Consider the following 13,056-nt stretch of genomic DNA (forward strand, 5'->3'; position numbering starts at 1 on the left):
ACTGAGCACGTAATGCGCATGTGTGCGACGTCTGCGTTTTCGCGGGTTTGCGTTTTTTGAGGTTTGCGCAGAGATAATGGATAATCGTTTGCACCTTCGAAACTATTTCAGGGAGTGCGTTCTTGAGACACCAGGCACTGTTTTGTGCGGATGGGTGGCCGGAGCGCGTTAAGGGTTTTCCTGTTAGAACGGTGTTGTTCGCGGCCCCTCAGTTTTTAACTAATGATCTTCGCAACAGAAGTGAATCAATCAATCAAAACTAACTTTAGCTGGACAATAACTTTATCCTAGAGCTGTTGTAAAGCCTAAACAATCTGTTACGGTAATTTCCTATTATCTCTGTAAAGCTGCTTTGAAAAATTGTAAAAAGCGCTATATAAATGAAGGTGACTTGACTTGACTAGGAATATATTAGCAGGTCAGCACCAAAACTGAAAGGCATTAAAGGTGTTAAACACCAGTTCATTCAATGAATTACAGATAGAACATAAACCATTAATTTACAATTCAATTCACACTACATGTGTACCTGTGCGCTTTGATTCCATGTGCGCCTGTGTCCAACCGAATTGTGCTCTGGCCCAACTCTTCCAAGCGGGCCAGGGACGGTTTACTGGGCACAGTCGGTGTGATCCCACTAGTAAAACGAACCAGACTTAGAGTGTACTCATTGTAGGCGTTCTGAACCATGCCCGAGCACGTTTGAACCCCAAAGTCGGCTCTTTCCCCCCAAAATGCCCCAGTGAATAACAAAGTACTGTAACAAAATACTGACTGGAACATTTTGTTGACAGTAAAGTAAAAAATCTAAAAAAACAAAACAAAAAAACCCCTAAAAAACATTGGTGGGCAGACATAAGTGTCTCCATACTAGAAGGCAAGGCAAGTTTATTTATATAGCGCATTTCATACACAATGTCAATCCAAGGTGCTTAACATAGAAGAAATTAAAATAATAAAAAGAAATAAGAATAATTAAAACAGTTTAGAAAAATTAAATAAAATACAGTACAGTACAAACAGTCGGACGAACAGCGGCACAGTGCTCATTCAGTAAATACACAGCTAAACAGATGTGTTTTGAGTCTGGATTTGAATGTGACTACTGTAGGAGCACATCTGATCTCTTCTGGAAGCTGGTTCAAGCTGCGCTGGCATAATAGCTAAAAGCGGACTCGCCATGCTTAGAGTGAACCCTTGGTATTTCTAGCTGATGTGATCCTAATGATCTGAGTGATCTGTTGGGTTTATATTCAGTGAGCAAATCTGCAATGTATTGAGGTCCTAGGCCATTGAATGATTTATATACCAGTAATAATACTTTAAAATCAATCATAAATCTAACTGGGGGCCAGTGTAAAGACCTGATATGTTCATATTTTCTGGTTCTGCTCAGAATCCTAGGAATCCATTGTTTCACAATCTTATTCGTATTTGTGCCAGAAATTTGTGTTTAGTGTAAAAGAGCTTTTTTATTATCAGTCTAATAAAATGTAGATACCTAATATCAGCACATGCCTAAATATTGAAATCGGAAGATTTCTGTAATGTTCTGTTCATTTCATTTTTCCACTCCGCTTTGACTGTTGGAGCATGCTGATCCAAGCTATCATTCTGGGCTATGCTGTTGACTCAAGCACCACTGTTATGCAGTCTGTCTACTAGGGCTGTGTATCACCAACAATGTCACGATACGCATCACGATACTAAAGCCACGATACGATACGTATCACGATATGGATCAATTTGGAATTTCAGAGTTTAGTAACAGTAATATATGTTTATTTTATAACCAGTGTTATAACAGTTGTGATCACTGAAAAACCATTTAGTTTTTGTCATAAAAAACGAAGAGTTAAATGAAATAAAAAACTTGTCACAAAAAAGCTTAAAATGGCTTTTCCTTCAGTAGCGCAAATAAATACAATAGAATAAAGATAGCCTACCAATAAAGAGAAAACTTTTTGAATAGGTCTAGCACTAGTATTCAGAAATACTAGAAACTGAATAAAGTAATCAAATGCAAAATAAAACAGTAGTATTTTAGTCCTGATTAAATTAAATACATATGCTATTAATCCAAATTCTTCAAATTAAAACTATCTTTTGTTGTTTTGACAACAATATTAAATGACAGAAATATATGGCTTCTGTCCCTTTAAGAGCTAGTGCACGGATCCTGATTTCATTATACTGTCCCATCATGCGTTTATGCTGAAGACATAACCGACTGTGTTTAGAGGATACTCAACAAGACCGAAATGTTTGACATAATTTCGCGTGTTTTTGTTTGTTAAAGTGATATAATCCGCGAAAAATAACTTTTGTTACTCGCAATCTGTTTGTGAGCGCGTCGAGTATAAACGCCTCGTCCGTTTGGGGAGGTGCGCGTGCAGGCAGCGGAGACTTGCGCTGCGGAGCCAGGCGAAAGTACAAACAAGGCCGCTCTTTGTGAAGTTTTAAATTGACTGATCTGATTGTATAGTCTGTGTGGATTACAGGGACGTCGTTAGGCCTATTTTAGGGGGGCTGAAGCTACCCCAAAATGTTCCTAAGCCCCCCTAAATCAAAATAAGAACAACAATAACAATTCGATTTATCAATAACCGTATCCTCATTCATATTTAGACGGAACAAATGATATATACAGCTATAAAAAATAGCCGAAAAGTCGGAAGTTGGACTGAAGTACAAAGAGTCGTTGTGCTATAAAGATGATGCACCGCACCGTCTCGTTGCATTGGTGTGAACTGTGGCAGCTTTCAGAGCGTTGCAGACCGGAGCGCTGCAAGAAACTGGAGGATTCATCTCGTCTCGTCGTTACTCTAGTCTAGCCTGAAGTTGAACTTGCTATGCACCCCTCCCCCCCTCATCACGGTAAAACACAATGAAACGTGCATCACTCTACTTTCGTTTTCAATAACGCAATTCTCTTCAGGGAAAACCAATCAAGGCAAACATCGAACATATCGAAAACAAGGACTCGACAATACCGATTTTTTTTCTTTTTTGAAGGGAGAAAGTGAGAGAGAATTGTAGCCCATCCGGATAAATGCCCTGATTAAAACAATTTTTAATAAAAAAATAAAAAAACTAGGGAATCACCGAAAACGTGAGGAAGATTCTGTTTTATTTCATTTAATGTAAGTGGCGATTGATAGCCCTATAATGTAGGCTACTGACGGTCATAGATAGCCTATCTATGCCCACGGTAACAAAGTTGCGCTGTTGAGGCTCGCGCTGTTATTTATAACATAGGCTATAGTTAAGAAACAATATATAGCCTAGGCTACACATGACCAGAGAGCTGTTTTCCTGAATGCCATCAAGATTGAAACCGAGACTGATTTCATAACAGTTCAATAAACAAATAATTAAAATTAAGTCACTTACATGCAATGACTGTTTTTGTTCTGTTTCAGCATCAGCGAAAATAGTTCCAAACAACAGAACCATAGCGCATCTCACAGCAAACTCAGCCGTGTTTCATTAATGAATGATTCAGCGTTTTGAACGAATCTATTGAGTCAAAGATTCAATTATCCATTCATAAACTGCCTCATTCTGAATAAATCAGCCTTTTGAACGAATCGTTTGAATGAATGACTCAATGACTCGCTCATTAAGACTGTCGCCTGGCGCCTCCTACTGGCGGTTTAGTCTAATAAAGTATCATTCTTTTCAACATTCCTTATTTGTATATTCAAAAATATTTAAAATAATCTCATTTAATACAGTTATAATTTTTCAATGTAAATTATTTAATTTGATTGGTATAACTAACAGCCTGTCTTATTATTTTAATTGAATATATTGATCAAATTTAAGAATTTGAAATGAAAGATGGAGCAAACATTTAATAAAATTAGGGAAAAATGCCCTTTATAAAGGAGTGTTTTCAAACAGTGATGAAATGAAACATTGACGATTTAAGTTTGAAGGGAGTAAAGCCTCTGTTTGGGCTATTAAGGAAATGTAATTTTGCCAAAAGAAGAATTTTTATTTTAAATAAATGTTCATTTTAAATCAGCCTTCATGGTGATATGTTACCATATTATCATGCTTAACACTGAGAATTTGAATAATTGTAATGTGATGATCAGATGCAGATATCTAAATCAGAGAATATAGGCGGTTTGCGGGTGGATTATTTATTTTTAATAGTGGATTCGGGTGACTCAAAGACTGCACCAGATTAATGAATTTATCTTTAAAATGTACAAAATTTTCTTCCGGGGGGGCATGCCCCCGGACCCCCCTAGAGGTACCAAGCTACACCAACAAAAATAGTGTGAGAAACACACCAGGCTATATGATGATATACAAAAAATACAAATTTAATTACCTTATTATTAAAATACATTATTAGGATTTTACCACGTCCGCCTCGTTTTGAACCAGGAAAAAACCTGTAAAGTGTACCCTGGGGGCTAAGCCCCCCCTTTCTTCTAATTCTAGTGACGTCCCTGGTGGATTAATTTACTCATACAATCTACATGCTAAAGTGCAGGAATGATTAAAATTATGCGCAATACCCGCGCCGAAATTCGAGCCCTGATTTGGCTACATAAGCACAACAGTATCGATACGGAAGCTGCTGTATCGATACGCGCATCGTCAGGAGTTCATGACGATGTATCGTTGTATCGATATTCTGAGCACAGCCCTACTGTCTACCTTATTGAATTTAAGTGTGTCTACCTGATCTCGAAGCAGACGGATCTCTTCCTGCAGCTCCTGGTTCAGCTGCTCAGGATCTGATCTCTGGCCTGTCTGAAGTTCTTTCTTTAGCTGAGCGATGTAATCATCTCTGAACTTCATGATCATGCGGTTTGACTGGATAAATTTCTCCTTCTGAGCCCAGGCAGCTTCCAGCTGAGACACTTTCTGCTTTAGAGCCTGTAAGAAAGACAGCAGCAGAGGCGACTGTGGTTAAGACTGAGCATAATGGGAAGAAAACGCAAACTCATAATAGAAAAAAAGTGTTTATAGCTGAAGTCAAACATGACGGTGAGTAAATTACAGAATTTACATTTTGGGGCATATATACTGTATATATTTTAATTACTTTTAATTTTTATATTAAAATGATTGATTTCCTAATTTTTTTGGTGCGTACCATTGTGTACCATTACTAAATCATGGGCACAGATTATAAGTTCTCAATAAAAAAAATATAATAATAATAATGAAATCAATAAAAAGCACCTTCTTCTCCTCCTGTCCTTTCTTCCAAAAGCTCATAGCCTGAATGAACTGTGTCTTATAGGAAACTTCAGGGTCAGAGTCTGCGGCAACACAAACACCAGTTTAAATAATGAATGAATGTGCTCACAGTAGTTGTAGTTTCTGACACTATGTCTAGGCAGATAGATTGTCTGTGTGAGCTCTGTAATGTGTGTATACCTGTTTGCTGGTCTGTTGGCGTAATCTCTACAACGCGCCCTTGAGAAAGAGCATTTGCAAGCTGTTCCTTTAGTTTTCTCACTTCTGCTTGCAGTTGTCTGACATTACCCTGAGTGTCCTCATTTATCATAGCCTACAGAGACACAAACACACAGATCAGTCTTCACATCTCTTCAAGAATACTGAGAAGATCGGATGAATAATTCTGCTGTTCAACCTTATTTTTGATGAGCTTGGCTCTCTGAGCGAATTGCAGAGTGGACAGCGTCTCTCCAAAGCACTTGGAACCCGGATGAACATTAGCGATGATGTACGTCTTTGCATTTCCGCCCAGAGAGTCCTGACAAAATGAACAGCATTCAGCCAAGATTCAATCATCTGCATTCATTCAGAGTAACGTTCTCAAAGCACCCTCACCCTGAGCAGGAAGGTCAGTTTCGAGTCTCTATAACAAATATGACGATTTTTCCCATTGGAGACATCCATCAGGGCCATGATCACCTGACCGAGACACATCAGTGACCGGTTTATGCTGCTTGCCTCCTAAAGCATACAAATCAAAGGTTACAGTTAATTTTTAAAGTAATAACAGTGGAGTAACAGAATGTCTTTAAAGCAGTTGTTTTAAAACTTTTCATTTGGTGGGCAACATCAACACTAAAATTGAATAGTATCTAAAAGTTGAATTAGTGTAAAGTTTCTTAAATATATCTTTAAAGAGCTTAACTTTTACGATTTGTACTTAACTTTTACAATTCATACTTAACTTTGTCACACTAAGAAAGACTACATTGCTACTTTTGCTTGACAAACCGAAATAAATTTGGCTGCACACTTATGTATGACCACAGCCATGTTAATGAACTAAAGCAACAGAAACATTATACAAATTAATTATAACATAGTGTTATGAGTTGATTTCGTCAATTACATTAGGACTGCATGATGTCCCTATGACATACTGAGGTAGAATTAAAACTTTCCTCATATTGCTGTTGCCAGTGTATCAAGGGAAAACTAAATTACATGAAAGTGGATTTTTAGTCCACATTAGCTGTGACAGAGTATTACTTGCACTTATTTGAAACAGACTCAAGTTGAATATTATTGTAATACAATACTGCAGTGTAGTAATATTTATAATAATAATAACAATAATGTATTCCTCTTAACCTGAACCCTTATTTTGTTTGAAAACTGAACAGTATGACAACCACTGCTTTAAAGTATTTTGAGAGGTAAATGTTCAACATAAGCACCTTGAGCCGTGAACCCTCTGAATGCGTGTCCCTCTGTCTCTCTGAGCCGGCAAGATCCACCAGGTTGAGCTGAGAGGTCCTGATGTTGACCACTTCATGTCCAGTTTCCTTCGATTCCAACGTCATGGTGAACACTGCATGTGAACGAGAGGATTCGCGGTTCATTGAGGTGGATGCCACTCGCCGGTTCCGCCATCCCATCGACAACACCTGCAAACACAAACATTCAGAAACACATCACAAGGTCACAATAGAACTGGCAAAATAGTATAAATAAAGATAATATACAACCAGGTTCCCACAGTTTGGGAAAACCTGAAAATGTGAGATTGCCTAATCAAATTTAAATAGCCACGGTATTTGTATGAAATGTAGAATGTAAATTGTTCTAGTTGTGCAAAAGTTCTAAAATATTTTATCGGGTAGACATTTTATAAAAAGTCTTATCCAGTAAATATCGAACGACTGGAAAAGTCATTGGTAAAAAAAAAAAAAAAAAAAAGAAAAGGGACCCTGAAGAACATTCAGCTCTTAAAAAGAAAATGTTTGTTCATTATACATTAAAAATATCGTTATACATCATAATTAAGTAAAAATAGAATTAGCAACTTGATGAGTAGAATTCTGTTAGATGGAATCCAGCCGTCACACTGTAGGATATTTCAAACCAAGTCTTGCGGCTTGAAAGCTATTAAGGTCTGTTACTAGTGTGTTTTTTTGACAACTACTCAAGGTCAACATGTGCGAGACCTGATAGGCCTCTGCAGCAGATGCAGCGTATTTCTCCACAGCTCCTTCTACAAAGACGCCCCTCTTGATGTCCTCACGCAGGAACAGGCTGGTGGACACACTGTCCAACAGGTCATAAATCTGCTCGTTGTAGATCTCTATAAACGAACACTTGCAGAGGAAGCTCTTCGTCCCACCAGACTGCACAGAAAACAGAAAGAATTAATAAACACCACAAAGCACAACACCAAATAAATAATTTACTGTACCCACTGATTAAGAAATGTAAAAACGTCAATACTTCTAATCTATAATTAAGGAAAAGAATAAAAAAACACTTGGAAAAATTATTTTATTCTGTAGTGCCCTTATCAGCATGTTGTTCACTGAGGTCATTTCAGACGTGTTCAAATGAACACTAATAACTCTAGGGGTGTAACAATACCCTCGTGTCACAATTCGATACCACGATACGTATTATTGCGATACTCCAAGACATATGATAAGAAGTTAACAAAAAATGTACTGTTGATTCAAATGCGAAATTCGGAATTAATGAATAGGCTTGGACTTGTTGCTGGAAACCCAATTCACAGGACAATAGAGACTCCAGAATAACAATATTCATGATTCTGAAGCTGAAAATACAGAATTATTTTAGATGAATATGCTTGCACTCTGTCACTGACTAGATATATTTAAAATAATGTAGGCCACTTTTTACTGGTAACAGAAGATATCTGGCATTATCAGGACACACAAATATTCCCCCATTGCATTATTATACATTATATTCAACATTATATACAGTATTTTAATGTAGTACTGACACGAAAACTTCAGAGAACTTCTCACACAGTGATTTTAATTTTGGGTTAACTTCACACGTGACGGTACATATTGTTGCATTTTTTTATTGCAATATATTGTTTGGACACCATATATTGTTACACCCCTACTAATAAGACATTTAAAATACATATTATGACACACTGAGGGGCGAAAGAGAAGAAGAAATGTTGTATCAACAATGTATTGCAACATGTATCAAATGTTTTGTTTTGTTCTCCTACAAAAGCTGATTGAACATGCACTTGTCATGACAACAGCAAAGTTCATCGTAGCTCTAATTACGAATTTTCTTCACACAGAACAAATCCCACATCAGAGAGCCCTATTTTACTGTGATGTACTGCCCAATTCAGTGGAAGAACACAGACATTCTAGAATAACTAAATATACAACATAAATTTCACTAATTTCCAAGTTTTGAGCTGTTTCTGAATGAGAGGTTCTTGAGAGTCCCATGCACACATAGTTTATTTAAACAGCAAGATACCTCAATGAATGTGCAATTAATTGGTAACATTAAATTAATCTAGAATTATTTGACATTTATTGAAACTTGTCTCACCCGTTCCACCTCTCGATTGATGAGGAAGAAGAGGTATTCAAAACTACGAGGAATCACACCACGCAGCTCATCGGAGAAATTATCCAGCTCTGAGGGTCCTGCAGACACAAAATACATACACCCGTCTGTATGCTTACAGTGCTCCCAAAGAAGTAAATGGAAACTCCTGGAAAAGTCACACTTGAAACATATAATTGACAACACATTAGATAACAAAAAACTTCATCTGACCAAACAACTGTTCTCACAGCTTTACTGTTCTGAGATATTTTTAAATGACCGGTGTCAGCGGTTGTTATTTGTAGTGCATGAATGCAGTCGGTTCCCTTCAAGTTCACTCATAATTCATATTCTAATTACATCAAACTCATATGAACTAGCATTTGACAACTACAAAATAAGATACAAAAACTACAAAAATAGCTTGAGCTTACAGTATCTTCTAAACAAATGCCACTTATATATTGCAATGTTATTAAAACATTTGGTAACACTTTACAATAAGGTTCATTATTTAACATTAGTTAAATACCTCAGTTAACAAACTAAGAATGAATACTTCAGCATTTATTAATATTAGTTGATTAATCTAAACATTTACGAATACTTTATTAAAATCAAAGGTTGTATTTGTAAACATTAGTTAATGCACTGTGAACTAACATGAACAGCTGGATTTGAATTAACTAACATTTACAAGGATTAACTAATATAGTAACAAATGTATTGCTCATTGTTAGTTCATGTTAGTTAATGCATCAACTAATGAACCTTATTGTAAAGTGAGTGTTACCAACCATTTTTAATTGTAGCTCAAGTGTCTAAATACTTTTTGGGAGCTACTTCATGTTTGCTATGCATGCACACAGTCAAAAGCTGACTAGTTCTCAGCACTTACCCAGCATGGTGAAGGTCTTTCCTGAGCCTGTCTGTCCACTGAAAAACAAATACAACGTCATGAATCGACAAGGCTCTAACATTTTTAAAACAGGAACCACACAGGAACTCACTATGCAAAAATGGTGCCGTTGTATCCGTTCATGCACGACTCCACAATGTTTTTAGCCACGCTGGAGAACACCTCCTCCTGAGAGACACAAAGAGCAGTGGATGAGATGTTCCTCGACTGATCTTCAGCCAGAGAAGACACTTCTGAAGCCCTGTCTCACCTGGCTTGTGTTCATGTCAGCCACATGGTCGTAAGTGAAGGTCCGAGGCTCTGGTTTGCAGTGCAGTCTGACAGTGTGCGGTGAGCTCACGGTCAGGCACAGACTGGGATCGCCGTCTGTTGTTAACCCAGAGCCTTGAGTCAGCGGCCGTACCCGCACAAACACCTTGATGGCATCTCCATCACTGCATGAGGACGTTAGAGGAGGAAATGAGTCTCGGACGGTAGAACACACATCTGTTTGATTCAGTATAAAGGGATGCAACCATACAAATTTGTATGATAATTTTACACAATTTTTTTTAAGCTGCGTTCACTCCTTCAATAATCTGTCTTCTTTAAAAAGAGAAACCAGTCTGTATTCCAACACATTCATGAACTACAACCATCAAAGTTGAGATCTGTGCTCAAAAGCGGAGTGACAGTTTAATGACCAGCGAAAATAAGGGGAAGAAAAGCACAATTAATTTGTTTCTACCAGACAAATGTCAACCGACCAGCATGATAAACGCTGTGTGTTCTCAGTTACCTGATAGAATGGCAGTGCTGGGTAGATTACTTACAAATAGTTTTTAGTTGCTGATCCCAAATTACATGACAAAAATTGTAGTTAGTAATGTAATCTAGATTGCTCAATTTAGGTAATGTATTCTGACTCCTTTTTGATTACTTTTGACCAAACTCGTTTATCACATTGATCTGGATAGGATAATCTTGTACATTATTGATATAAAAATACAAAGAGAAAGAAAATATATTCCAATCTTTAACAACAACAGGAAGTGCATTAACTATTACATTATGTCAGGGTTTTCCTGAATGGGGTTCGTGAATTTAATGAAAAGCTATCAAGTAAAAATTTAAATAAATAAATAAACTATTAAATAATAATAATGAAAACAATCAAAATAAAACATTTACTAAAATAATAATCATCATTTATTTTTTCCCTGCATGTCATGTGACCATTAACCGACATCAGAAAACCATGAACTTCATTTTATTATTATTATTGACTTATTTGTATTATTGACCTATTAACTTAAAATATAAGGGCTTCCTTCCAGTAAATGCATTAGGGCAAAGAGGTTCAGCTAACAAAAAAGTTGAAGAATCACTGTATTGCATGTAGACATGTAATGACGATCATTTAAATATACATGGTTAAATAACTCACTGAAAGATCATTCAAATAATAATTAATGTGCTCATCAGGAGCTGATTAGACATGCAATGATGGGAAAACACTTCCTAAAAATGAAATGATCAAAATTTGCTGTGGTTGTCAGTTTTCAGTGATAGTGGCTGGTCTGTGTAACTGTTACCTGGAAGACCTTCTGAACGGATATAAACAGTATAGGCTTTTTTTTTTTAGAAAGAAAATGTTTAAAAATAACAAAGAGGTACAATCAATGCATAGCATAATTTACTGTTATTGTAAGAATAACATGTAACCATTTACTCAATAGAAAAATAGCTGTAGTGTGATTACGAGTTTTTAAAAAGTGTAATGTAATCTTAACAAAAAAATAATGTAATGTAAACAAAAAAATTTGGGGGATCTGATTACGTAATCCATATTAACATGTAAATCAGTTACTACCCAGCACTGCTCGGTGTAGATAATGGTATAAAACATTGCTAGCGGAAATCGTTTCATTCTTTAACGTGAGCTCAGTGTTAGCAGTCAGCAGTGTTTACTATCTTTTGGCTGTGTGTGTCTATTTATGTACCTGTTGATATTTGATTCCGCGGTTCCTGAAAGGAAACATAAATGATAAAACACAATTATAACACAACTATAGTAAACATGGTGCTAATATTAACGACAACAAAGCTCGTCAGTAAACAGTAACGTGTACTCGACCCCAACAGTAGATATCTTCTGTTTATTCGATGTAACAAACATTAAACATTTAGTAAACATTTCGGCTATTTGCTTTAGCATCATATGCGAAGATTGAGATCGCTACATTAACTCATAGCATGAATAAATAATCCTCACCTTTGCCTTTAAGATTCATGATTCATTCTTAGTGAAGGATCATAGACTGTAAAAAAATAGGATACAAAATTTGGCGCCTTGTTCTTGTTCTTCTTCTTTGTGTTTTAAGGGCAGCTCGTAACCTGGATGTCGCACTACTGCCCTCTTCTGGAGGCATGAACTCCTGCATTCTTCACTGCACTTGCATATTTTCTCCATCAGTGCTCATTATCTTGTCCGGTTCTGCCAAATACCAGTTTCTCAAGCGTAATCCGAGTATTTTTTTAAAAATATTTATTTGTGTTTATGAAGAAATAACAGATGGTGAACATTGACAATGAACATACTTCGGTAGCCTGAATACTTAGAAACCCATAGGGAACTGATGAAACAGGAACCAAATACAGGAACTATGATGCAATTTAAATTAAATTTACTAGTTATATTCTCAGTGAATTACTTGAACCATTTTTATACTGCAATTATACTTATAAATTTTATTTAAGCAAAATTATTTAAGCAAATACTTATCTACTATTTAACATTTTGCTCTATATTCACTGAAAAAAAACTGAGTATGTTCAATACAAATATCCATAAGCCAATAACATGACAGACAACATTTTACTACATTTTGTTTTTTAATTCAATGTCAAAATTGTAAATTCATTAACAGTTTACAATATAGTTCACCAAAATGCATTCAGCTCTTTGCTTCTCTAAAGACATAATCCGTGGTGATGATCTGTACAATCTGACTTGAGATGAACAGCCAAAATGCATTATTTTCCGGTTATCACTGTAAAGATGCTTTATAAACAATCTGTATTGTATAAAGCGCTATATAAATGAAGAAAATCCTAGCTGAGAAGTTGTCGTCTCCTCCTCCTCCTCCCAGACAATTATGTTTATGGTACAATCTATATTTTATCCCCTAGCCGAAAAGTTTATGCATTTTTACATTTAAAAACGTATAAACGGATGATTTTAAGCCATTTTACTCATCAGGACAAAAAATGTCCCCACAAGGACAAGGATTTAAAATATTACCATCTTTGTGGGGACATTTTGGTCGATTGGAGACGGCCCCGGTAGA

General features: G+C 36.3%; 1 protein-coding gene across 1 annotated transcript in view; it reads right to left on the reverse strand.

Moving 5' to 3' along the window:
* kif15 (kinesin family member 15) overlaps positions 1-12,127 on the reverse strand; it is a 41,059-nt gene extending 28,932 nt beyond the window's left edge. The window contains exons 1-13 of the mRNA XM_081355423.1: positions 11,982-12,127; positions 11,710-11,734; positions 9,978-10,161; positions 9,819-9,895; positions 9,707-9,744; positions 8,809-8,906; positions 7,416-7,595; positions 6,666-6,875; positions 5,824-5,949; positions 5,624-5,746; positions 5,407-5,539; positions 5,209-5,288; positions 4,702-4,899 (exon numbers count right to left, since the gene is read on the reverse strand). Of these exons, the coding sequence (XP_081211549.1) occupies positions 4,702-4,899; positions 5,209-5,288; positions 5,407-5,539; positions 5,624-5,746; positions 5,824-5,949; positions 6,666-6,875; positions 7,416-7,595; positions 8,809-8,906; positions 9,707-9,744; positions 9,819-9,895; positions 9,978-10,161; positions 11,710-11,734; positions 11,982-12,000 (1,491 nt within the window). The 5' untranslated portion in view covers positions 12,001-12,127. The remainder of the gene's footprint in view (positions 1-4,701; positions 4,900-5,208; positions 5,289-5,406; positions 5,540-5,623; positions 5,747-5,823; positions 5,950-6,665; positions 6,876-7,415; positions 7,596-8,808; positions 8,907-9,706; positions 9,745-9,818; positions 9,896-9,977; positions 10,162-11,709; positions 11,735-11,981) is intronic.
* Between the last annotated feature and the right edge of the window lie 929 nt (positions 12,128-13,056).

The sequence above is a fragment of the Scardinius erythrophthalmus genome (genome assembly GCF_964197995.2).
Source record: "Scardinius erythrophthalmus genome assembly, chromosome: 24".
NCBI lineage: Eukaryota > Metazoa > Chordata > Actinopteri > Cypriniformes > Leuciscidae > Scardinius > Scardinius erythrophthalmus.